The sequence below is a fragment of the Penicillium expansum genome, assembly GCF_000769745.1.
Source record: "Penicillium expansum strain MD-8 chromosome Unknown contig276, whole genome shotgun sequence".
NCBI classification, from domain to species: Eukaryota; Fungi; Ascomycota; class Eurotiomycetes; order Eurotiales; family Aspergillaceae; genus Penicillium; species Penicillium expansum.
The window spans coordinates 149,914-177,125 of NW_015971413.1; the positions used below are offsets into that span (position 1 = coordinate 149,914).

General features: G+C 47.4%; 5 protein-coding genes across 5 annotated transcripts; 3 read left to right on the plus strand and 2 right to left on the minus strand.

Moving 5' to 3' along the window:
* Positions 1-1,789: 1,789 nt before the first annotated feature.
* Positions 1,790-3,400, minus strand: PEX2_083470 (asparagine--tRNA ligase DED81; the record flags this gene model as incomplete). The annotated part of the gene is made up of 1 exon (XM_016745617.1): positions 1,790-3,400. One exon carries the CDS (start codon positions 3,398-3,400, stop codon positions 1,790-1,792), a length of 1,611 nt encoding a protein of 536 aa, XP_016595516.1.
* A 1,877-nt stretch (positions 3,401-5,277) lies between these two features.
* PEX2_083480 (putative differentiation regulator (Nrd1)) lies at positions 5,278-7,743 on the plus strand (the record flags this gene model as incomplete). The annotated part of the gene is made up of 1 exon (XM_016745618.1): positions 5,278-7,743. One exon carries the CDS (start codon positions 5,278-5,280, stop codon positions 7,741-7,743), a length of 2,466 nt encoding a protein of 821 aa, XP_016595517.1.
* Positions 7,744-8,649: 906 nt separating this feature from the next.
* PEX2_083490 (Iwr1 domain-containing protein) lies at positions 8,650-10,427 on the plus strand (the record flags this gene model as incomplete). The annotated part of the gene is made up of 3 exons (XM_016745619.1): positions 8,650-8,716; positions 8,857-10,167; positions 10,273-10,427. The coding sequence occupies 3 exons, from the start codon at positions 8,650-8,652 to the stop codon at positions 10,425-10,427; spliced, it is 1,533 nt and encodes a 510-aa protein (XP_016595518.1).
* Positions 10,428-21,452: 11,025 nt separating this feature from the next.
* Positions 21,453-22,304, plus strand: PEX2_083500 (uncharacterized protein; the record flags this gene model as incomplete). The annotated part of the gene is made up of 1 exon (XM_016745620.1): positions 21,453-22,304. One exon carries the CDS (start codon positions 21,453-21,455, stop codon positions 22,302-22,304), a length of 852 nt encoding a protein of 283 aa, XP_016595519.1.
* A 3,186-nt stretch (positions 22,305-25,490) lies between these two features.
* Positions 25,491-27,112, minus strand: PEX2_083510 (uncharacterized protein; the record flags this gene model as incomplete). Its single annotated transcript, XM_016745621.1, has 4 exons — positions 25,491-25,566; positions 25,627-25,736; positions 25,795-26,613; positions 26,807-27,112. The coding sequence occupies 4 exons, from the start codon at positions 27,110-27,112 to the stop codon at positions 25,491-25,493; spliced, it is 1,311 nt and encodes a 436-aa protein (XP_016595520.1).
* Between the last annotated feature and the right edge of the window lie 100 nt (positions 27,113-27,212).

Consider the following 27,212-nt stretch of genomic DNA (forward strand, 5'->3'; position numbering starts at 1 on the left):
CGCCGTCGACGTTGCGCGCGTCTATACGATTTACGCCAAAATACGAACAAACACGGTTTTATTCTCTCACTTCCTCGAGACATTGGAAAACGGAATCCACGGTGTTGGACTAGGGCTGTTTAGGGCGAAGGGGCTCGAGTGGAATGGGAATGCCTGTGGGCTCACGGATTCTATCTCCGTGTGGTTTCGAGCAATGGAAGCCCAGGATGTAGTGGATCACCCTTGCGCTGCGCGCTTCGATCCCTGTAGACCGAGACGTTCTGCTTCTCTCTTACGATTTGCTAGAGATATCTCCAGGCTTTGGTCTGGTTTTGAAAAGAGAATGTACTAACTCAATGTCGGAGATCGATTCATCCTTGCTCTCTATCCATCTCAGTTCCTGTAGACGGAGAGAGAGAGGGAGAGACCGGAACTCTCTTCCTCTATCTCACTCCCCTGTCCTAGAGACAATAGTGACAAGAGGTCCAAGTCCCTGTTCATTTCCTTTTGAAAGAAAATTCAGTACTAACCCATCTTCCATTGTTGACTGTGGGAGATGGTGAGAAGAGGCGGACCAGGGACAGGGTTTGCCGCGACCCGGAGCGACTACGACACCACGCCGATTCGATCCCCCCATGCCCATGACCAGACTCCGTCCATCTCGATCTCAATTCCGATGTTTTTCTATACGAAAATGACAAATCCCATATCTCATCCTCAATCACAGCCAGCCGTAACGATACCCGTTCCCCACTGATCGCAACCCTGGTTCGCGGCAGATCAGCATCACCAGACCAGACCAGACGAACGGTTCCCATCCATCGGGCTAGCTTTGGTCGTTTTAGCTGATAGCCAAATCTAAATTCATCTCCAAACCCAACGCCGTAGCTAACGCCAACACCAATCCCATCCAATGCCAATCCCAAAGTCAACGCCATTCCAACCAACGAGAAATCTAAAATCCAAAATCGATATCAACGCCAAACCCCACCTTCCCTTCGCCGGTCAGGGGGCAATAGAGACGCAGAACGCATGACAGATCGTGTCACATCGCGCACGAACGGCCGTGTTTCAAATCCAGCTAAACTTCTATGCAGACGGGACTCGGTTTGAGGCTGTGTACGCATGCATGCATCCGTTTTGGTTGGTCTTGAAATCCCAGGTGCCAGGGTCTTGGGCTAGGTTTCAATAGCAACGGCAGCGGATCTAGGAGTCGGGATTTGGGATTTGAGATTTTTGGGGTTGGAAATTATCTTCTGGGGAATCCCTATATGCGGAAGACTGCTTATCGGTGGACTGGACATATATGCTCAGATGAGAGTATCGAAGATTGGTGTTGTCTAGGGGCTATATAGTGTGTGTGTGTGTACAGTGTCAGTGGTCATCAGTTCAAAGAAGCTTACAAGGTATGGCAGGCCTCGGTCAATATCCGTGCTTTCAAGACAAGCCAAATCTACGTGAATACTAATACTGCGTACCAGGGTACGTAACATAGAAACAGAATCATTTTTAATTGATCTTTGAAGGAAATCTCATTCTTCATCCATTGTAGCACCCATGCCACATTCCCGTACCTATCGTGATGCTTACATATAACTTTTGTTTTCACATATCTAAGGAGTGCAACGGCCGGTGTACCGGGGGTACAGTGAGCAGTCACGGACGGTATAACGAGCGCACAGCCAGGCCAAGAAACGCTCGAGACCGAGTCCGTAGCCACCGTGAGGGGAGGTACCATACCTATTGTTCCAGTGTTAGTATGGACGAAAAGGGAAAAAAAAAGATAGGAGGAAATGCGAGATATCAAAACTTACTTGCGCTGGTCAGTGTACCAGTAGTAGGGCGAGGGGTCCATACCCTCGTGCTTGTAGGCGGCCATCAGCTCATCCCAGTTGTCCATTCTCATACTACCTCCGACAATCTCGCCAACACCGGGCATGAGCACGTCGACACTCTCAGTGACACGGCGGTCCTCGGGATCCTTCTTCATGTAGAAGGCCTTGATATCGGCGGGGAAGTGAGTGAGGAAGATAGGCTGGTTGATGATATCGGTCATGCGACGCTCAGCAGCCTCGGCAATATCGTCACCGAACTGGTGGGGCTGGCCCTCCTCGTTGGGGATTTCGTGCTCGATCAGCCACTGGATAGCATCGTCGTACTTCATGCGGCGGAAGGGACGGGACGGGCGCTTGAAGTCCGGGTTGAGCTGCTTGATATATCCGGCGATCTCGGGCTCAGCCAGAGTGTAGTCAATCACGCGGCAGATGATATCCTCGAGGTGGTCGAGCAGATCAGTGAAGGTGATGAAGTCCAACTCGGCTTCGATGTGCGTGTACTCCGACAGGTGGCGACGGGTCAACGACTTCTCGGCACGGAAAGACGGGCACACACAGAACACGTCACCCAGAGAGGGGAGACATGTCTCGAGGTACAGCTGCGAGGACTGGGTCAGGTAGGCGTTCTCGCCGTAGTAGTCGAATCCGAACAGAGTGCTGCCACCCTCGACCTGGGTCTGCACCATGGCGGGAGGGGTCACCTCCAGCATGCGGGTCTCCTCGAAGGCCTTGCGGAAAGCACGCAGAGTAGCGGCGCGCACCTTCATGACGGAAGAGGAGGTCTCACCGCGCAGAACCAAGTGGCGGTTGTCGTAGAGAGTCTGCGGGTCGGCGTCCGGCGCCACACGCGTGGTAATAGCCTCCTTGTCACCAGCGGCCTTGCCGATGATCTCGAAGAAGTCGGCGTGCAGCTCGCGGTCGTTGGGCGCATGCTGCTTGGGGGGCACGGCGCGCATCTCACCGTGGATGGACATGGAAGTTTCGAGGGTGAGAGTCATGATGTCGTAGGTCTTGACCATGTCGCCGGTCAGGACACACTGCAGGTAACCATAGCCGTCAGTGAGAGTGATGAAAACGACATCCTTCTGCGCGCGGGCGCGGTGAACTCGGCCCAGAACGCGAACTCGGGTGCCGGCCTCATCGGACTCGGGAGTGCGCAGCTTGATGGTGGCCGGGTCAGTGACATCCAGACGAACGCGCACGGGCTTAGGCAGCGAGCTGTCCTCCTTGATCACGATCTTCTTGGCTTCCTCAAGGACCTTCTGGCGCTTGTCGGCCTCGGCCTTCTCACGGATGGCCAATTCCTGTTCCTTGGCGGCCTTCTTCTTGCGCTGCTCCCAGAGGTTGTTGGCCTTCTTCATTGCCGACTTGGTGGCGGGCTTCCACTCCAATTTGGCTGCGGGGTCGACATCCTCACCGGCGGCGTCGGTCTGGGACTTGCGTGTGAGGTACTGGATTCCTTCAGTGGTGGGGGGGTGTTCCACGTAGGCGTGGACGAGGGTCTTGTAGGGGGCAGTCTCGGTGCCGGTGGCGGGGGACTCGTCTCTGCCGACGTCTTCGTCGATGTAGATGGTGGTGGACGCCATGGCGTTTGGTCTAGTCCTTGCAGACCGAGGCTGTGATTGATTGAGGTGCGGGAGAGTTCTGTGGGAGAGATAATTAATATAGGGTCTAATCTGTGAGTCATACACTGTAAGGCTAAAGGAATCCAGGCAGGACAGATTAGAATGTGACAAAGAGCAGGCCTTACCTGATAACGCAGAGAATGGAACTCTTATCTCTTCCCAATTGCAAGTTGTCCAAGGGAGGAATCGCACATTGCGGTAGAGGGGTAAATTTCCGATAGATGCGGGATTCCCCACGGGTGCCTGAGGCATTCATCGGATTGTATATCTCGGACATCTTTCGGAGTATATTCTAAGGTCATGAGGCTATGGTCTAAGGCAGCTTTATTCACAATTATTAGATATTGAACGTGTAAACATGGACTATAATCTGATTTGAATCCATTTATCTATATTATTCTATTGCTCTCATCCACAAAATGTATATTGTATAGTATATCTGTGCTTATAGTATACCAAGGGATATACCATTTGAAGCAGATCGGCATTTTAGATTCTTCCACGAGTCAAGTCAGAACCTTACCTATGTACTCCGTACTCCGTACTCTATCGCTCTCTCCTATTTAGTCTGTACTCATGACATAGCTCACATGGGATATTGCAGTTGTCATGGGTAGATGTATAAAGGAGGTCACGGGACCTAGCCTATGTACATATTTTCCCGAAGAGGCTACGGAGATTAAGTGAAGAGTATTTAAAAGATGTCCTATAGGTACTCCGTACTCCGTACCACTTCGTACTCCATAGAATTTATATTAATCTCATGAACATGTCAGGGGTAGGAGATTGGGTCCTGATCCAGTTCTGCAGGAGCCACGGGAAGTCGAAGTTTGGGAAACCCAAAGAGTTTCTTTTATTCTTATTCTTATATTATTGTACATATTGTACATATTCTATATGCTGTATTCTATATTATTTTATATTATATATCCAATATTCAATATATATACAATCCAATAGAGGACAACTGCATATATCTATAAATTCAGTATCAAAAATATATAGACAGAAGTTAGTCCGGCCCCCCTTTAACCCACTCTCCTTATTATCTCTTTCCCCCTTTAATGTTTTTTTTTTTTCCCTTTCCATACCTTACCTGGATTCACTTCCTTGCCTTTCATTCCTTTTCTCCACGCTCTTTTTTTTAACCCTTTTTTATCTCTATTTCTCGTTCTATCGGTTCTTTTTTTTTTTTTCTTCTTCTAAGGAATATTTGCTATTTTTTTTATAAAAAAAATTAACTAGTCCCAAGCCTGTCAACTGTAAACTCTTCCCCCCCCCCCAATTTCCCCCAGTCTTACCCCCTTTTTTTTTTTTCTTTCTTCAGATCTTTTTTTCCCTTTTGGAGTTCCTAACCTCTTTAAGCTAATGACTTTTGTTTGTAGTGGACTTGGATTCTTCTTCTCTTTCGTCCTCTCTCAGGAAGCGTGATATACTTGTTCTGCATGGGGGATTGACATATATATAAGTGGCATTCTCTAAAAGAGACCAAAAAAGTGGACAGGTTTGTCTGCCCATCTCCATTCCCCAATTCCACTCTGATTGAATGAAACATTCCAATTGACTTTTTGAACTTCATTTAGACACGTCTCCATTTGAAGAGCTTCGTCTTTTTTTTTTTTTGGATTTTATTCTCCTCTGCCTCGAACCTCCCTATTTTTCCCTGTGATCTTGGCTGTGGAGTCATCTCCTGAATGGTGATCTGATAATCCTCCCTTTTATTTTATTTTTTTCCCTCTCCCCCCCTCTTCAGAGCCTCTCAGTCTGGTAGTCAGGGCCTCTTATCCCCGACCAAGACTAGGTTCTTGTCTTTGGACAAGCGTTGGATTTATCTCGCCATGCAAGCCTCGGATGTATCGAGCATCCCGAATAATTCGCGTCTAATCCCTCCCGGGTCTAAATACGCGCTGAACGGTGACACTGGCTTTTCTCACGGAGCTTACAACAACAACCACCCCAACCCTATTCAAGGATTCTCGGATCGGAACGCTCGTCGCGCCAATATTCCCAATATAAACACTGCCGCCGGCCAACACTCCGATATGGCATCCGGCTTCGATATGAACTACACCCCCCTTCTCCCCTCCCAGCTGCTAGTAGGCAGTCCTTTCCAACCTGGAACTCCCTCGGCTTTTGCTTCGCCTCAGTTTGCCAGTTTCGGTGGCTTCCCACAGGCCAATGGCAATGGACACAACCAAAACAATCAGAACCATATGCATAGCCCAACGCAAGGAATGCAGAACCACAGTTTGTATGGAATGATGTCACCTGACGGCATGGGTGCCTCCCAAATGATGGGACCTCAATCACCGATCAATGGTCTTGGGGGTATGGGCAATGCGGCTCTGGGTAGCCCACAAGCTTCCGTGGCCCCGGGCATGCTGTCACAGACTAGCCGTACGGTGTATCTTGGAAACATCCCGGCTGAAACATCTTCCGAGGAGATTTTAAATCACGTGCGGAGTGGTCAAATTGAGTCTGTGCGCCTGCTCCCTGATAAGAACTGTGCCTTTATCTCCTTTTTGGATAGCAGCTCTGCCACTCATTTCCACTCAGATGCCATCTTGAAGAAGTTGGCGATCAAGGGAAATGACATCAAGGTTGGCTGGGGCAAGCCTTCCCAGGTCCCCACCTCAGTTGCCCTGGCTGTTCAACAATCAGGCGCCTCGCGTAATGTTTACCTTGGAAACTTGCCCGAAGAAGCATCCGAGGATGATCTGCGGGAGGATCTGGGCAAATTTGGGCCCATTGATACCGTGAAGATCGTTAAGGAGAAGGCGATTGGATTCGTTCATTTCCTGTCGATCAGTAATGCCATGAAGGCTGTCACCCAGCTCCCCCAGGAGCAGCAATGGCAAGCGCCAAAGCGGGTGTTTTACGGCAAGGATCGTTGTGCTTATGTGTCCAAGACTCAGCAGCAAAATGCTGCGCAGTTCCTTGGAATCGCACCGGGATATGCACACGTGCTGAACACCGCGGATCGTGATCTGATTTCTAATGCGCTTGCACAGCAGTCTGTTGCCGCGGCCGCCGTGGCAACAACCGCGGGCGGAGTTAACAATCTCGGCAACCGCACCATTTACCTCGGAAACATCCACCCCGAAACTACTATTGAGGAGATCTGCAATGTCGTCCGCGGAGGCTTGCTGCACCATGTTCGATACATCCCAGATAAGCACATTTGCTTCGTTACATTCATCGACCCCACCTCGGCCGCCTCCTTCTACGCCCTGAGCAATCTGCAGGGGCTGATGATCCACAATCGACGCCTGAAGATTGGATGGGGCAAACACTCTGGTCCTCTCCCGCCCGCCATTGCGTTGGCAGTCAGCGGCGGTGCATCTCGCAATGTCTATGTTGGTAACTTGGATGAGGCCTGGACGGAGGAACGCCTTCGCCAGGACTTTTCAGAGTACGGTGAGATCGAGTTGGTGAACACACTGCGCGAGAAGAGCTGCGCCTTTGTTAACTTCACAAACATCGCCAATGCCATCAAGGCTATTGAGGGAATGCGCAATCGGGAGGACTACCGCCGATTCAAGATCAACTTTGGCAAGGACCGCTGCGGAAACCCACCGCGTCAAGCCGGAACCAACCAGAACGGACAGCAGAACCGCAATGGAACCGGCATGGAAGGCCAGTCACCACCTTCCGTCCTCAACGGATTCCAGCAGAACCTCAGCCAGTCTGGCTCCCAGAGCAGCCCGACTCGCCCTGCCCTTTCCCCGGCATCGGGATCCACCGGCTCCCAAAATGGACAGCAACGCCACCCGCTGCAGAACGTGACCTCTCCCTCTGGGGTTCTCAATGTCGGCTCGAGCAATCCGCTGACCATGTACCTGAACCAGATGTCTGCCCATCAGGCACAAGATCAAGAGAACCATCTCAATGACCATATGGCACTCTCTAGCTTCCAGGCACAGTCCCAGTCACAGCAGTCGCTGTACAACGGCGACATGTCAAATGGACACGTGGACCCGTCTATGCACCAGCACAAGTCCACCAACAGCTACCTAAGTGTGGCAAATGGATCAGGACACGGTCACCACGCAAGCACCAGCAGCCTTAGCGTGCCTCGTGCTTCGCACTCCCGGGCTGTCAGCTTGCCCTCATTCTCCCAGGAGCCCTTCGGACCTGTTTCTGGTCAACCTGGCCACACTCGCGCAGGTGCGGCCCACCAGCCTCAGAGCAGCTTCTCCAGCTTCTCTGCCCTCGGTGGACTGAACCACTCAGGATTTGGCCTGGCTATTCAAAACGAAAACTCGCTGCCCGGCTGGGCCGAAGAGGAGATCGGAGCCAAATAATTATCTGCGCACGCTCCAAAGGATTCAACCTCGACTCATTGTTCTCGGTGAACCTAATGCCACAGTATTCTCTCTTCTTACATATAGTCCCTTCTTGATTGTCATGTCTTTCCTCCCCCTCCCCCCATTTTGATCTGATTCGTTTCTTGTATTGGTCATAATCTCTTCTTTTTCATTTGGGACTCTTCGCCATTCACTTTCAACCCTTGTCTTTTCTTTACTTTTTGGCTTTTTTTGGATTTCCCCCCTTTCTTCGTCCGGACATATTCCGTTCGCAATGATTTTTTATTCCCCTATTAATCCTTTTCATGCCACCTACCCTTCTTTTACCACCTTGTATTGCTAGCTGGCCTTGAGTCTCTTCCTTCTCTTTATCTTTGACTTTTTCTATATCTTTATTTTGCTTTGGGGCTGTGAGTACGCCGCATGTTTCACCGGATGATGACCATGGAGAGGGACAGTCGTGGCGGCGATTATCGCAGTGCATAGCGACCACTTGGGACTTGTGTCCTATCGGCTTTTATTGATAGCAGGAAAATAGCCATCTACCCACCAAACTTGAAACAATAGTTAGAAATGTAAATGATCATCTATAATAATAGAAATCTAGCAGATTTTATATGCGAAAACGAATCAAGTCACATGTAATGCTCCATCGTATTGACCTATTCAATCCATATTACATGTAGATATATCTAGTCTCTTACTTTTGATTTGTTTTCTCTCACTTTGCTCTCATAAAGACATCTGTCGTTGCAATCTACGATCTTGATATCACGTGATTGACGAAACCAAATCGGGCAAAGATCGGACACATCAAATTGGATGCTTCAAACCGCCTCATCCATTCGTCTCCCCTCCACAACCCCAAGCAAGAGATCGCAAAATTTGCGTCAGCCTTGCATCATGGCGCTTCCACCAGAACAAATCAATATTAAGCGTCGGCGCGAGGAAGAGCCCGTCGAGACCCTATGTACGAGAACAATCCGCTTTTTTTTTTTTGCCCCGCAATATATACCCCTTTAAAGAGATACTCAGTACCATGGAAATGGTTGCCCTGAGAGATCAAAATTGGACCGACACATTGACAACAGACACTAAAATACCCCACAGTCATTCAATCCGCACTCCACCAAACCAAGAGGCGCTTCACCGACTTTGTCTTCCACAGAGTCACTCTGAAAGCCAGCGAGAGCGGGAATGGAGATGCATCTCCAAGTCCACCAGCAACTCCAGCCGTGCAGCGGCTGTTGAAGAGCCCACGCTCAGTGAGCAGTCTTCATGTAAACCGCCGCACGCCAGCATCTTCGATGGGCGTGCCCATGGTGCGGGCCACCTCACCGGGAGCAGAATTCCGCGAAGCGCAGCGCATTACAAATGCACGCAAAGAAGCAGAAGAAAATCACAGACGTGCCGTTTACGGAGGTCCTTCTCCCTTCACCGACCTGCAACCCAGCTCCGCGGCTACCTCTGATGTCTCCTACCAGCCCGCAGTGCGTGACAGCAGCCCGGCATCAGTAGAGACATCCTCCAGCCGCGCCCAGGCCCTGCGCCGCTTCCAGATCTCACGCTCAAATCTCGACTCCCTAAGGAGTTCCCCTGGGGGAATTCAGAAGCGACGCGCTGGTGGTCCCGCGCCTGGTGTGGCTGTGCTGGTCGAGCAGCTGCAGCGAAATGCACACTCACGCAAGGCATCCATGGTCTCGGATCTGGTTGCGGAGGCACGGACTCTCTCGTTACAGCCTAAGGAACTTGTGCAGGACACTGACACTACACCCCCGTCACCAGTTAAACCACGCAAACGACCCGTCGTTAACCATGCTGAGAGACGGTGGCGCGAGGAGCGCAAGGTTGCCATCTCGGCTGCGAAGCAGCACCTGTCTGATACCTTGGAGAAATCCGCCCAGACACAGCAGAGGAGCTGGGAGCAGGAGTCTGAACGCCTGGCCCATGATCTCGAGCAGGTTGCGCTGGAGCTCGAGCGAGAGGCTGATCAAGACCATGTCATGGACCTCGATCCCCGGATCGCTGGAAAACCGGCCCCTCCCCCGCCTGCATCTTTACAGCATGCTTTCAGCACAGCTCCTAAGCCCCCGTTGAAACACCAGCCCCGGCAGCCTAAGGAACCGAGGGTTGCACCTACAACACCGCAGTCTTCGGAAGTAATTGAACAGGCTGTGGAGGAGGAGGATGATGATGAAGGCGACTATGTCTACGACGTTTACGTCCGGCGTCCGCTATCGGAAGCTGAGATGCTGAAGAATCCGCTCGCCGAATATGAGTCCGACCAGCAGCAGAAGGATATCGCCAAGGCTCAGCCTGGAGTCGGTGTCATTGTCATCACGGCCGAGGACGAAGAATACTGGGACGACTTTATTGAAGACGACGAAGAGGAGTGGGATAGTGAGGATGCGGACTCCAATGGTATGTAATTCTCTCCCTTCTTTTGCCCTCTCTTTACCCTTTGCTTCCATCTTCTTCCTCTTCGTTTTCAACCCATAGACTTCCGCTGACCCTATTCGACCACAGCCGAAAATAACCCCGCCAACGATTACCCGGATGAAGAAGCGTCGTCGGATGAGGACAACGACGACTTTGACTTTGACGATTCAGCGAGCGAGGATGGCGGGACTGGGTACATGTCTCGCTACCGTGGGCACGTAGACTCGGATGAAGACTACTGATTCCTGATTTGGTTGTTTATGGCTAGCATCAAACTAGCCCGCTATGCGACACTGCCCTTTTCCCACCTCTTTCTTTTTTCTTGTTTCAGCAGGGCTCCGTTGATCGGGCGTTTGCTTTGGTTTACCTCGGATACCTCAATTTCATATTTCATATTTCCATCAAATAAACTCAAGCTTCGTTTGGTACTTTCTTGCTGTGGCTACTAAGAATCTAGACCTGATCCATTTACTAAAATAGTACATTTAGCGTTCCAGATAGAGAGAAAACCGAGGCTGACACTGATATTGAAACACCAAGCTCAGACTATTTCTACATGCTCCGCACACTGGACTGAAAGAGGAAACTGGTGTATCAAGTAGGCAAACGGGCAGACGGGCGCTGCATTGATACTTAACAGTGCATGATCCTTAGGTTAGACATGCCGTATACGTATGGTCTATACGAGATGCCTCCTATCCCATTAATCTACCATACTCGACACACCCTTGTATTCTCGGTGGAAACAAGGGTTATCCCCGAGACCAAAGAACCAAGATGACAGAAAACCCCTCCCCCCACCGCCGATCCTACATTGAAATTGAAACACTGAAACCAAACTGCCACAGACTTCGTACTACACGACCTTTCTACCCAATATTCCCAGCCGTGTAGAGATACATACATCCAAAATAGTCCTTGGCAACCAGTAGTACTAAAGCAACAGCCAACAGCGTCAAAACAATCCGAATTCAAGCCCTGCCCCCACCATCCACCCCCATTTACCAATTCCATCCCTACCCCCGAGCGCTATCCCACCCTTGCCCACCCCTCTCCAACCAAAACCCGAAAAAAATATCTCAAATACCCCTCGTTCAAGGAGTGTAGTCGGAAGAACTCTATGCATGCAAAGTGATCAGGCAATCGAAGTTAAAATCATACCAATGTGTGTGGGCCAACGTTCAATTCTCCGATCTACCCCGGAACCAACCAGAGGGGGCGGTTGGGTTGTGTTGGGAGGGGAGGCGGTGCGGCGTTCGCTTGTTATATCGAGATAGGAAGGAGTTGGTTATCGTGCCACGTGGTTTGGGTTTCTGGTACGATGCAGTCATCCTGAGATGTGATGAGATTGAGGGATGGGGCCGGGGGCTGGCGTATTGCGGGGTAGATATGCAGACAAACTGATTTCAAGAGTGTGCTGGGCGGGTAGAGGTGTTGGAGTTGAAGCTGGTGTTGGATATTGAAGTTGGTTGAGGGATATATTTTATCGCTTTGATTGCGTTGATGATGATATTGTTGGGTCAGGTGTTCAGATATACATGTCGGTGCATCGATCTTGTATCTATGTACTCCGTACTTAATAGCCCTAGAGTTCATTGGATGGAGGATATATTTAGTAACTATAGTTCATTTCCCCAGGTGGATAATGACGAGTTCTGGTGATCATAGAGTATACATTAATGTAGTGTACATCTTGCTACAAAGTACAGACCGGTGCTTAGTCTAGTCCCGAAGTCTAGATGTTATTCGCTGTACGAATCAGTCTGCCTGCATGCCCCGAAGCAGTAAAATTGCATGCTGCAGGAGATCTATCCTATAGTGGTCACTAGTGTAGCGCTATAAGCTAGTAGCCAACCCAACATTTGCGGCGAACAGCTTCCAATTGACCACAAAATAGAATTCAATATATGCATTATCATTGCACGTGCGTTCCAACGGCGTTGGAAAAATGTATAATTTCGCCTTCGAGCGCAAGGCTGAAATATCACTCTGCATGACTCAAAGCATCCAAGACAAGGCTACCAACCCCCCACTACCTGCAGAAATAGCCCCATGCCTACCGGTGAAACGCGGCCTAACACATGCAAAGTGTCGAAGATCACAAAAAGATAGAATGCATGGAACCGGGCAGATCCCGATGCCAGGCATCGTAATCTTCACGTTTTTACCTTTTACCTTTTAGTACATTGGAATGAAGATCAACTCCTGAAGAATACCTGAATCTCCGTGTTCTCCGGTTTCGATAAACCCACATTGATACATACATATGTACCTAGGTATGTATTCACGTTCGGCTACCCCGAAGTGCGCGGAAATGGAATTTATATTATAGCTTCCGTTTCATGGTTCATTTTCCTTTGTAATTTAATCCCTCAATGCTGGTTGGGCGGATATAGATATAACAAGCGAGAGTTTCCGTGAAGAGGTGAGGCTCTGCAAAAGGAAAACATAAAAATAAAAATAAAAATAAAAATAAAAATAAAAATAAAAATAAAAATAAAATAAAAAACCGTCACGTTAAGACGTAATTTACCTAAATCCACTGAAATAATTACAGTAAAGTAATTACCCCCCCAAAAAGATAAAATACAAGCACGGATGATTTTCAACCCAATAATCCTTCAGCCGCCCCTTCGCTGATTCACTGTGATATGTCCTCCATGTACTCCGTCTGCACGTCTCCCAAACACGAAACAACCGTGCAACGTTCTGACTCGCAAAAAAGAAATTATGAACAAGGCAGACGTCACCTCCAAAAAGAATCCGCTTTATTCAAGCCTGTGCCCCCTGCAATGGTCCAATGGGAACATTAATTATCAAGGGAAGGCTGTTGCCAAACCGAGTCAAGATGTGCAAGTTGTCGTCAGGTTCATGTGCTCGGGGAGTTTTGAGTATCCGCTATTAGTTGGGCTCGAATAACCTGCAGCGATCGGAGGAACATCGGAGAGGATAATTCGTCATATTAACCAGGATAAACTTGGTATCCATATGAAGTCCTTGAAGAGTCGTATCTACTGAATACCTGAAGATCAATGCCAAGTCTGCTATACGATAGTGCCCGATTATACTTTGGCAGGTACTAATAATATTCACGAGGTAAATCGACCTGCCAAAGTGGGTGTATGGAGCATGGAGTAAGATGGATCCTTTGTACTTTGTGTACTCCGTGCTATGATGATTATACTTCAAGCTTACGGAGTCCATGTAGCTCATTATGACTTTGACCCAGAACTCGGAGAAATTTCAAAACTCACCAAGCCATGAAGAAAAGACTATCTACTAAGTACCTGCTAAACTAGGTCTAGTCATTGCATGCAATCAGTGTCTGATGTCTGCCAAAAGAACGCAAATACGACCTCAACCTCCCAAAGCTGAGACGAATACTACACCACCAAGATTCATAGTCCCCCCACCCCCCCTCCTTGCGAACCACTCACCACTCTCTACTCACACCTCCACAGGCAACAAATCCCGAAGCGACACATTCCGAAGATAATCCAATCTCCGACATCTAACACCCGACAGGCTCACCAATTCAATTCATCAGCTGAAACATCGAAGTGCAGAAATAGCTCACGCCAGAAGGCCCGATCCCGGAGCTAATGACCCGGGTCTCTGGCTTCGGTGTGATGATGGCAGCATTAGTGCTTCGCCTTGTCGTCAATGCCCGGGGGCTGATTGGTGTGGCTTGGGGCAAATAGTACTACGCACGTGCGGGCATTGACCTGATCGGTGTACTCACCGATAGTTATAGAGCAACACTGTGCATTTGACTGTTTACTACTTTAGGTATCGCGGGCTCAAAGGAGGTCTACAATGTCCGAATGTCAACGCGTGCGCATTCAACTCATGATCGCCACGGTCGCTCATGATCATAAGTCGAAGGTGGTGCTATTGTTCTTGGTAGTCTTGGTTCATTCTGACGAATGAGAGATAATTCTAACTGTTGGTTCTTGGACTTTTTTTACAACTTGCTTTTTTTTCGGTTTCCACTTTTTTTTTCCCTTCCCCCTTTGCGAAGGATCCTCCATGTCACATCTCCCCATCCACACACACACACACACACATACACCCTGGTCACCCCCTTCTTCCATAACCCACAAAACACATCCAATCCAACCATTCCTAACCTTGCAGTGAAAATCTCTTTCTTGGTAAATCATAGGTTGTAGTACATCGTACTCCGTAGATATGGCGACATCTCATCGTTTCACTGCATATCCACTGCATGTCCTTCGATCGGCTGCTGTGTAACAGATTCCGTGCCAAATCAGGCCGCCAGGGCTGATGATAATCCACAGTGGGAATTTTCATATTCTGCAGGATCTTAGTATGTACAGTAACCACGAGCGAGCCCTTTGCAATACATTATACCGAAGTACAACATAATCTTCCAGAGAAAAAGAGACGATAGGCTAGTGTTCTATCTGGATCTGGCAATAACATTGTTCTCCACCTATATCCGAACTTTGCATTTACGCTCCATCGAATCACAAGACAAGACGGCTATGTTTAGCCGGCATTTAGTGGGCCGATTTAATTAAGGTCTAGAGACTGACTTACAATATGTATCTGTATGCTTACAGCTGTACTGCACAGACCAAAGTTGAGGGCAGATCGTGTTCTCTGGAGCTGAAGAGTCTGCCGATCAGAATAGAAAAAAGAAATAAAAAAATATCAGCTTATGCATACAACATACACTGCACAATATATTATATGTCGTGTAACCATCTACTACATATATCTCCATGGATGTCCGGGTGAATTATCTCGGAACCTCGGGAAGCCTGGGAGGCCTGGGAGGCCTAAGATAAGCCAAACCCTATAGCCCTGCACAATCACCAGATTCTAGAACAATGACAAGGACCAAGCTAACGACAACGTAAGACGAAAAGAAGGAATAGATCATCAAAAAGGGAGAAATAAGCACAGCCTCCGTCAGTTCGTCACGAAATCCCACGTGTCACTAGTGCTTATACGTACTCCTCCCCTCTCCACAGACAGGATCAAGTGGCTTCTTCTTGGCTTGGGGGCGGACAATGGGTGGCTATGAGTGGCTATGGCAGCATTGTCGGGATGATACACCCCCAGAATTACAGAATACAATATACGTTGCCCTCTACATTAATAACCACTAATGCCCAGGTAGGGAAAGCGAGGCGAGAAACATATCCCCTTGACACAGAATCCGAGGCATATACCCACTTTGCCCAGTCGTGAAGAAGATCGGCAAGGGAAAAATAGACATCCAATAGTGGACTGGAGATTATAGTAGTACCGAAGGATGGGAAGACATCATGCAATACTCCGTACTCCGTACTCTGTAGATAGTTATTCCCTCGGTTCGAGAATCGATAGAGGGCTTTCTGCGGATATCGAGCGCAGCGGATTGGTGCGTATTGCGGATTCTGGATACTAATATCGATATCGTGACTGATGTTATCCACGCGGCTGAACTATGTACCATATGGAGTTCAGTCAAGCTGGTTCATATGGGTACTCTCGTACAATATAGCTGTGCCATCATTATCTAATTGCGTACTAGCGCATGTCGTTATTTGGTAGGCTGTAATTAACGTAAAGGAAATATAAATTACAGTGATGTCTAAGACAGCTATGTACAATAAAGGGCTAGCGTTGTAATTTTGGATCCTCGGCTGGAGATCCCCATTCGCTGCTTCGCTTATCATCTCTTTGTGATTTGCGCGTTGATCGATTCTAGAAGCGTAATCCGGAGTCTAGTCGTTTTTTTTGCCAAGTTTCTTTGACCTGTACTGTTCTGGTAAGTCTTTTTCAGAAGAAAAAAAAAAACATCAAATCCGAGACATTCATCCCCACGTTCTCTCACTTTGTTCTTGCGTCTGTTTTTTTCTTTCGTTCTTTTTTCGCGTTTGAAACAAAAATTACAAACCCTCTTCACGAATTGCCGAAAAGTTAGATCTCCTTCAGACAAAGGTGACAGACAGGACTCTGTCCATCGGCCTAAACTGGATATGGGCAAGAAAACTGGAGGCGCTAGTGGATACTCGATATTGAGCGTGCTTGGCATGTCATTTTTCCCGCATTTTTAATTCGTGAGGCGGACATCCGTACCTGGTCCAATAATATAATGTTGCAGGGGTCCAATTAAATTAGTATGATGCTAGCATGACGATATTGAAATATCTACAAGATGTGCCCGAATGCCGAGATGGCACAGACACAAACCAAAAACAGGAAGATGATCGTATCCAACTTTTTTCATTGCGGGTGAGCTTCACTGGATCAAACCGTGCAGGATTTGGGCCGGCCGGCCCCCGTATATCGGTTTAGTGCGAATGATCATGGATGGCGTGGGGTCCAAGAAGCGGAGATATACGGATTTAAGACACTCGCACTAGTATCGCACATCTGTAGTCTGTCTGCGTCTACAGTACCAAATATGGAAGCATGTCGCGGACACGAGCTACTCTAAACTACATGGGGAAAAGCTCCTACATATATGCATATACAGCAGCTAATGTCTCTCTCTCCCCACCACTGCGAATGTAGGCGTCGTGTCTAGTGCGAGAAATCATGCACTAGCACACCATGCGGCTGAAATATACACCGATCCTCCGAGGGCGAAAGGTGGACTGAATTAGGGCCTGTATGGTAATTAGATAGGCGGACTCGGAGCCGAAGGGGAAGGCCGAGAGGAGTTACGGGGTTCCAAAGTTGGTATATTTGATTATTAATTCTATATTTTTCCTGACAAATTATCATTTTTATGGAACTTGTGGATTTTATGGATTCTAAGGTTTTGAAGGCCAAGAGATAGTTTGGAGATTACCCGGGCCCATGATCTGATGTTGCAACACTGGCGGCTTTTACGCCTGTAGCGGGCCCCAACAGCCAACAACCAACAAACAGCCAACACTTTGCGGGATTACCGGGGGGTTCGGGATGGTCGCTCTTGCCTGCAGGAGGTCACTGTCAGGTGTTCTGGCGCCAATGCAGGATTCTCAATGCGCCCAGCAAGTGTCTTTTTTTTTAGATAGGTAGCTTGTTGACTTGTTAGTTGGTTGGCTCGTTCGTATACTTAGCCAACGGCATACATAACTAGTTGACAACTGGCATGCTCCACTCATCCAAATCAAGCACTATTCTGCGGTCTCCAAACGCTCAGGTCCAGTCAAAGTATCATGCCACGCATTTCTCAGATCTGACAGTTCGGCGTAGTTCGGAGGATCGACTCCGATCCTAGGTTCGCTCCAAACCCATCTGAGCCTCAAATTGCCCGATCCATGGTTGGAGGATGAGGGGCTTCAATCTCTCCGTATGTTGTAGGGGTTATCGGGGCTGAAAAATCTCCGAGGTGTACCAGTCAATATATGGTTGTAGGTATCATTGTATCAACCGGAATTTAACAAACCCCGTACATCAAGGGAGATTAACAACTTGTAACGGAGTACGCCTAGATTTGCAGATTGGAGAACATTTTATCTGGCCCGTTGTGGGGGAAGAGGGTTCTATCCCCTCTTCCTCTCCGTTAGGCAAAGGTCCTGCCCGCTCTAAAACTGTGGGTTCCCCCGAGTGTTGCGCAGTCACTGCGCGTCTCCGGTCTAAGGCCCATCCAAGACATGTTGGGATCCTGATATCCCTACAATGTAGCATCCATGGTGCATCTTTCGGAAATTTGCGCATCAAACGAGTCATTTTTTTACCGTGGTGTCGGGACCATCCCGTTTCAAATGCAGGAGAGGAGATTTGAAGAAGTCGAGGGAAAGAGTCCAGATCTCAATGGATGCTCGATCGAGGTCGCAATGGCCCCAATCAAAGTACATTTGCACATATCTACAACAGTACTAGGGAGTATACATAACCATTCTAAGGTAGCATACTTGTGTTGTAGAAAGTAGAAATTAGCTCCCGATATGACTCAATTAATTGCGTACTTCAGCCGTGGGGCAGTCGGCGGCTATCGCTAATGTCTAGTAACAGGACATAGCGTTCTTGCCTGCTTGGGCCGACTGCAGAAGCCTGGAGAATCGGGGTCCAAAATATTTGGAATCCAACCCTGCATGTTACCAGGATGCTCATAATTGAGAGGCTACAACCAAAGAAAACCAAAATTACAAAGAGAGAAAAAAAAGTACAAAATAAGGGGAATTTCGACACATCTCACCGATCTACGCGGCTCAGACAAAGCGGAAAAAGAAAACATGGAAAACATGAAATCATCAGACGTTAGGCTATAAGAGAAGATGATTGGTTGATTACATATGAATTTTGAACCAATCTGCCCACGTTCTGGATTTAAATAAAAAGAAAATGAAAAAGAAAATAAATGTAATTTCATTTTATATTTTGTTGGCGCCCTAGCTGATGGTTGGCCGTTAGAGTGCCAGGGCGGACATGCTAATATGCACAGCATGACTCGCGCAATGTGACGATAATTAAACTTGGAAATTACCATGTTCTTTTGCTGCAACCATGGATGACCACCGGCGATATGTCACTATTCAGGAAGGAGTTGATTTCTGGGTCACAGGCTGGGGGGGGGTGTGGTCAAGCGCGATGCATATTATCTGCATCTACGCTCCTAGTGTGTATATCTCTCTTTTTTCCTAAGTATGTGTCTCACGGTCAAAAGAAAATGCATGGAAAAACCAAAAGCACAATTAGAGCTAGTATTGTAACTAAAATAATTATATTACCACTATAGTCTCACGTGATTGAAATGGGCTGCGGCTACGCGACTGACGAACGCCAGAAGTATTGTGATTGGACTTGGTGGAGAGCGGCAGACAAAGAAAACAGAGTGGGGAGAGGGGGGAAAAGGCTGGTTTTAGCCCCGGGGGGAGCCATGTTGATCCGATCTGCACGGAATCGGGGGCTTCAGGGACTAGGATTGCCTGTGAGGAGAGGCTTGCTAAGGGGGGTCTCGGAAGTAGCGGGCCATACAGAACGGTCGGACGGCGCCCTAATTGAGTATGGATTACACGCTTGCGCAAGTTGACTGCGCCGCAGAGATACGATCACAACGTTTCTGCCTTTTCTTGCCTTTTGGTATTTTTTTCTCTCCTGGACATTTTGAGGAGATTGCGTGGATCAATGTCTCTAGGCAATTAGAATGGTTTATGTACTTGATTACCAAGGAATCCCTAAGAATACCTGGGAATACATGCGTATACCTGCCTACATTGTATACTTTTTTTCTTTTTTTCTTTTCTCAAATAGAATAGTCTAAACGGTAGAACCGTGAAGAAAATCCAAGGAAACCGTTGGCGGCTGCAGATGACTGACGATCAGCCTGGTCAAGGCGCAGATCGAGGGAAAACAAAAATGGCGCAGAGGGAAAATTATTATCACGCGAGTAACACTAAATGTAAACAGGGGCGATCCATAAGTGGACATGTATCGTCACGGATTTGATATTATGGATGCAAGTTGACTGCGCGGGAATTCCGCTTTCTGTATCGGCTGCTGCCGAGTTGACGCTGGAGCTCATTATTGAATTTCTCCAATTCCCCCCGCGTCCGGCGTTTGGAACAGAAAAAGAAACCATGGTTCGCTATATCTTGGGTAAAAGGGTTGAGATACATGTCCGAGGTGTATCGAGGAAACATCGGAAGCTCTGTGAAAAGCCCTGAAGGGGATAGAGGAGAGCAAGGAAACTATGTTGTATGTGCTACGGTCAAGGATCTCTCCCTCTTACCTCATAATGCGCCTGGCATGCTTGGAAAGACAAGGTGTGCTGGCAGTGCCAAATTGAGCTTGCATTAGCTCCTCACGCTTATTCGTCCCGACATCCCAGGGCCATGGCGTACGTCGCAACAGATGACTTTTGCGTCTACCAATAGACGCGGCGCGTTTGTGTTGGTTTTTTTTTTTACCCTCTTTAATTTCTGCACTCTTTCCCCCCCCCCTTCCTACATCCATGACCTCGAATCAAAAAAGAAGAAAATAATAACACTTAACACCTGACTATATCAATTAGTCTACCTATAGTTATCCACTTCTCACATGAACAACGGGTTACCTAGTAGCGTTGGACAGCACAAATGAGACACTGATACTAAAACAGAAAATGCACACGATTCCTATGATTCTTCATTCTTCACCTCTACATTTGTTATTTTTTTAAAAAAATTTGACATATGTTAACTCACATGTGTCTCTGGACCTGAACCTCAATCGAGCCTATCGCCTAACCGCTCATGCAATAGCAGAGCTGCATGTACAGAGAATGAATTATCTTTTAGGAAATCGTTCATTTGTTACATTTCCTCCAATCTTCTCGAGTAACTGCCTTTTGATATCCAACTAAACCAATTTGTCATTCATAAACTTCGCCTTGGCGCTAAGATTGCAAAAGGCTAAAGGTAAATTGTAATTTTGGTTACCGCGTGGCCCCCGTTTTTCGTAACTTGCATATACAACATACAACATAATATACAATACTGAAAAGAAAAGGGAAAAAAAGAAAAGAAAGAAAATCCGAATACGGTCGACCAGTATTGTGTCATCGTCAAGCTAGATAGAAGCTATACCCACGGTAGAGACCAAATTGCCGCGAAACTTTCCCATACAAAGAAAAAAAAGAAAGATTCGAGAAAAATGTTAAAGAATAGCCGGAGTAAACCGAAGTCCATTGCCACAAAGATATCTAATTAATTGAAAATAATAATATTAAATGTCCAGTCTCTCCACTAACACCGAACACGGAGCAACAGGCCGGTTCACCGGTCCATTTAATTCCCTTTTATTATTTAATTATTATTTTAATTATTTAATTATTTGAATAGAAAATGTTGTCTCTCTGGGGGTGGAACCGAACCTCTAGACAGAAAAAAAAAAGACCCCTGTTAGCCAAAGGAGCCTTGTGTATCCGCGGTACACAGCTATACAGGGGGCCAAAGGAACACAACCAGACCCAAGCAGTCGGTTCAGTACACCCAACAGCGCTGTTAGTCTGAGAACTATTTTTCCATTTTCTGAATTCGTTTTTTTTTTCCCTCTCTCATTTAAGACCGAGTTATATTCCAGCTTCTTTTCTTTTTCTAGAGTTCCGAGATCTATAAACCTTGCCCGGTACCCCAAAGGCATATTATACTTCCTTACTTTCTGTACTTCACCATTCGTCCATTGGCTCTCTTTGATATAGACCTCTTATATCCCCACTTCTACTAGCTGACCTGGTCTGAGCATCCTGATCCAAAGCTTGGTCTCTATAAATATCGTTTTCCAGTCCAAAAAACAACACATACGTACTGGCAACCAAAGATCAACCCATGATATCCCAAATGGCAACACACACCGAATCATACGCAACGCTGCCATCAGCACGTCAAAGCAAAATGAAAATCGACGCCTTACTGAACCCAGGCGATGAAGAAATCTCTCCACGCACCCAACATGCCTCAATTCCACCATCCCACCGCCACAGCTATCACCAACCCTCACCAAGCTTCCCCCCAAGCCCAAACTACTGGTACAACCGCAACTACCACGACACCAGCCCAGGCGCACTTTCCAGCACAACCACAGCAACAACCCAGAGTACCAGCACAAACGCAAGTCACCACGGCGTAAACCCCTCCCAATCATCCCACCAGATGTTCTTCACCTACCGCCCCTCAGGAACAAGCACCAGCACCAGCACCAGCACAAGCACACACCGCGCAAGCGCAAGCACAAACCACAGCTCGCTGTCCGCGCCATCCTCGCCGGACCCTTACCACCCCCGCGAGCGCTACTCAAGCGTCTCAAGCTCGTCTTCCACTAACGGCGACCGTCGTCGTCCTCCCCGTCCAAAGTACGAGGAGGAGGAAATGTACTTCATCTGGTACCACCGTGTCGATCTGTGTCAGGAGTGGAAGGAGGTCCGCGAGGCTTTCAATCGTCAGTTCCCGGACCGTCAGAGACGGGGGTTCCAGGGTATCCAGTGCAAGTTTTACCGCTTCATTAAGGAGAAGAAGTGTCCCACTCTGCGGGAGCAGAGGCGGATGCGGGATGGGGAATTCCTGAGGGAGGGGGCTTCGGCTGCTTTGGCTGGGGATCATGGGTCTGCGCCAAAGTTCGGAGTTAGGGAATATACTACTGTCTGGTATCCTTGGATGAGGAAGGAGGGGGATGTTGCGTCGCGACGGATGTGATTTCTTTGTTTTTGCTTTCTTTTCTTTGGGATTTCGTTTGGGAGGTCAATTTGTCTACTGTTTTTGTTTTTGCGTGGGTCGGTCTTTGTCTTTATTTAAGATACCTTCTGTTCAGCGTGGGAGGTCTCCTTGTCTTTTTGATGTTCTCTCATTTGCCCCCAAATCTTCCACCAGGGTTTCTGTCTTTTCTTTGTTTTCCTCTTGTCTTGACACCTTCACTTCTTCACTTCTTCACTTCCTACCCTTTTCAACCTTGGAAGTGTTTGTTTTCTTGGTATAATATCTACAATACGTCGTGTGGAGCAATCCATACCGTGAGAGTCAACATAATTCAGATTTAGATCTAGATATTACTATAAAAGAGAGTCGAGGTCGAATTTGAATCTGAATCTATTAACACCTTTTCTTTCCAAGGCTGTTAACTCGGTATGACGAATCACACATAATCTTTGCATATCCAAGACTACCCTATCTGCATTATTGTTGAACAGCATCCCGAGACAATAACCCTTGCTTTTTGTCCTTCCTCGAGTATGTATTCCAAATACCGAGCAACGCACATGGTCCTTCCTCACCTTAGTCAATATTCGGCACAGTTCCGGCCATGCCCAGCCCTTTCAGTCTAGGAAGGATAGCCGGAATAGCCGTTGAAATCGCCCCGTTGAGACTATACAAGCATATGATACAAGCATATGATACAATCATATGCTACTTACATATGCAGCACCGACCATCAACCACAGCCATTGTTCCCATACTCCGTAAACTCAAATAAAAAACAACAGTCTTCACATTATAGTACTCCGTACTCCGTACGCGTACAGCCTAGGCAGTACATCCGGCCGAATCGTGCTAAGAAAAGAACTTATCCACAGCCCGGCCAATCCCTCAGATCTGTCGATCGTAGGGTCCTAATCCTGTTTCGTCTTTATTCGTCTAAGTACTCCATATCCGTACAAAGTATGAAGATCGGGATCTTTGAATTATCTAGTGCAATCCTGGTATTTCTGCTGTATGTGCAAGACAGGGGGAATTCTTTTGATTTTTGCGACCTCTTCGTATTCTCTTTCCTCTTATCTATCTGCAATGTCCTGGGTTAATCACACAAGAATGCTGGAGCAAAGTACCTGTATGGATTAGTACTCCGTACCTCCGGGGCTATTGGCCATTAAAGTGATTCAAATCACTCTCTATTGGACATATTTCTGGAGATATACATAATGGCGTCAACCGGCGTCAACTACTTCCCACTAGGGCTTCCCAAGACCGCGGACATGGGCATGTTAGGGGTTTAGACTAAAAGATTGCATTGTTAGCTTATGGTTCATGGTTCATGGTACTTATGTACTGTAACTAGAGCTTGGGGGCCAATTTCTATGGTTTGATTCGGGCAATGGTCTGTTTTTGATCTATGGTGATTTGTTAGTTGATCAATATATACATACATCTAAGGGAAATATTGTACAATATACGGAGTATATACGTACTTATTAGTTAATAATCTACGTAGTGACAAGTCCGATAAAGACAAGGGAAATTGACATGTCGCGCTTCGGCGTTTGCTTTCTTTGCTTTTCTTTCTGTCTCCTTTTTGATGCTATCCACCTAATGTCCATCCTATTTTGGTGCCTAGCCACGGATTGTAAAATAGAGATCGTCCAAAACAAAAAGAAAACATGAATGGAAATGGGGCCAATCCTGCCAAGTCCTAGCGTGTCCGGGTTCAGGAATTCACCCGCGGACTCTATCGTGAGTTCTTTTCGTCTTCTATAGAAAGATAAATTCCGATCCGATGTCTCAGCCTCATTGTTTTTAGAGGCCATTGTTGGATCATTGTGTTATTTCGGGCTGTGGGGCTAGCGGAATAAGGGGGCCGATGTGTAAGTTGTGTGTGTTGAGTACGTTGAGTACGTTGTAATTGCATCCGTATGAAATGTAAAATATGTTAGTATGTTGTTTGTGACGAAGTAGAATCTATGAATTGCCGAGGCTTTGATATTTACAAGATACAACATAGGTATGGAGTAGTCTGTATATTGACATAGTCGGAGGTGATTCGTGGCTTTCCAGGGGAAAATTTAGGCGGAAATTTACTTTGGGGCCTCGGTATGTTTTGTATAATACGATCTACTTGTATCAAGGGAATTGTGAATTTATGGATATTTCCCATTCTATTGCAACATTTCAAGTCCATACTCGGTGTACGATAGAAGTAACATGAAGTGTAGAACAAGAGACTGGGCTCTGCAATATCGAAGTGGCACAGCCTATTGTGTCACCGTGCTGCGACACAGGAACCAATCTTGATTCCAAGACAACCCTGCACTCGAAAGTTGAACGGAGTAATACTGCATATGGGGCATGCATATGCTCCCAAGGCAGTACTGCAAAGTGGTGTATATTCCAAGGTTGTATATTGTATATTGTCCTAATATAACTACTCCGTACTACAATACCAATTCATCGGCCAAAAATAAAACCAAAATTTACGACTCTAAGCTATCCACCTCGGTTCAACATCCCCGGCACTACAGTTCGCACTAAATTCCCAAACTCCACAATAAGCTCCAATGGACACCATCCCTCTTCTGCGCTGTCGAATTTCATCAGCACTAATATGGAAAGAGCAAGAGGGGCACTGTAAATGCCGATATAGTTTGTGACAAAATTTAATTTAAATCAGCCAATTAGCTAAGGTCAATTATAATGTGGATGCTTCTCGCAATTGTGTTCTTTTACGTTCTTTTACGGGTATTTTGTCGAAACGGCATTGACGTTGTGCGAGGTGAGCGTGTAGGGATCTAGGTTGTACGGCTAAGGCTGGGTGTATGTCAGGCATTGTCCTGGTTGACCTGCATGTCTATGTCGGATTTCTCCTACGACTGTAGCAGCTGCTATATACCATACACAGGAGCCCCTATATCCTGTAGTGGCTCCTGTGTTCCTATAGTAGGGTTCTCAATTGAATGTTAACTTGCGTTTTATTGATTGGGATACGCTAGATAGAATCATGTCCTAATAAAAGGAAGAATCACTAACTGAAAACCCATCGCAAACAAATAGTAAGATCTGATTTCAGAGGTGCTCGCTTTTAGCTCCATATGTCCTTCACTGTGATCGAATCAAATAGCCATAATGGTTATCGGCGCCGCCGTGGCTGCTGATGGATATCAAGTACATATCCAACTAATCAACGGCGAGGATTCCAGAGAACATCAAGTTGGGCTCATCCATGAAGTGGAACCCCTGAGCAAGAGCGCATCTAGTCAAATAACTGGTCAGTAAATAAATTGTGTGGGGGAACTGTAAACCGGCAACATACGGGTCAACTTCAAAGCTGGCAATGCAGTCATACGCTCCCTCCTTAATGCTGTGCAAAAAGTCCCAACCATCGTGGAGGTCGTAGAAGAAGATTTGAACATCAACACCAGACTTGAAAAGACGAGTCAGTAGTGACTCAAAGCATAGAACTACTGGCATGCAGACTTACCTCGGCCTGCTTGATCAGGATACGCTCGAAGCTCTTGCTACCCCAGACAGGGTCCATGGCAATACCCAAGACATTTTCGTTGTCGCTAGTCTTGAAGCCAGCGGGAAGACCGGAGAGACAAATGACACGGGACGCACCCTCTTCGACACGGTTCAAAAGCTCGGCGTTGTCCGGCAGACCCTCCTCCGGCATGGCAATAGAAATAGTGAGATCTTCATCACCATCCTTCAATTTGATGCCATCGGAGTGGTTCTCATAGTACGTGGTGCAGTCATCTTGATTAACAAACTGCACAGCAACTTCACCATTCTCACCCCAAGCGCACTCGATGGCACCCCCATAAACAAGCTGCAAGATACAGGAGATACTTGCCCACTCAGGAAGATTTCCGAAAATGATTCGGCGAGGAGGTCCCGTAGGTACAGCCTTTGGGGCCATCTGCTTCTGCAGATGGAGCAAACGGACTTGCTTCATGAAATCAGCCGGGGCAGTAAGACCTCTGGGCTTCTTGGGAGAGCCAGTGGACTCCTTGTCTCCGGTGGACTCGGCTTTCTGGGATGCCTTAGAACTAGCAACGGAGTCGTTGTCTGCATCCTTGCTTTCGCCATTGGCTTTGACGGGAGTTGCCTTCTTGGATCCAGTAGTGGCCTTGCGAGGAGTACTCTTCAGAGGTGCATGAGCGACTTGATCCTTGAACCCAGCAGCCTCGGGGGCACCAGCAGGAACAAAGGGCTTGGCGCGGGGATCAATGCTGGAATGCTTCTTAGCGGTAGCGGGGGTACACAAAGTAGTCGCACGAGAATCAGCAGCTTTCTTGTCCTATGAAAGATCAGTGTGAGACAGAAGCAACAAAAAGATGAGTGTTATTCTTGAGAGTGATAGGAGTCAAAGGGGTCCATGAACAAAAACAAGATCAGAGAAGGGAAGCGAGTCAAATAAAGAAAAACATAACATGCAGTAGTGAAGGTCGAGGTTTGGATGGGAGTGTGGATTGGGGAAGGGTGCGACATACCTTTTCAGCCTTCATGGCCTTCTCAATGTCCTTCGAAGCATTGTGGAGCTTAGGAGTATCATCCACATCCAGCTGGGCGAAGCGACGAGAATTGAGGCGAGCCGAGACCGTCTGCACGCCAGCAATACGATCAGCGCGAGCTTTGTTGCGAACAGCTGCAGGAGCATGGACGCTCTCCTCCAGGCTTATCATGTTGCAGTTGGTGATCACGTCGTAAATCACCTCAGTGGTGATGCGAATATCAGACAGTCTCTGGAGATTGATGGGAGTAAGACCATCGGGTCCAATGACCTTGGGTTTCTCCATGATGCAACAGAAGAGTGATTAAGATGAGGGTGAAAAGAGGAAGAAGAGGAAGAAGAGGAAAACAAAACAATTTATTTAACAGGGACACGCGTAGACGTGT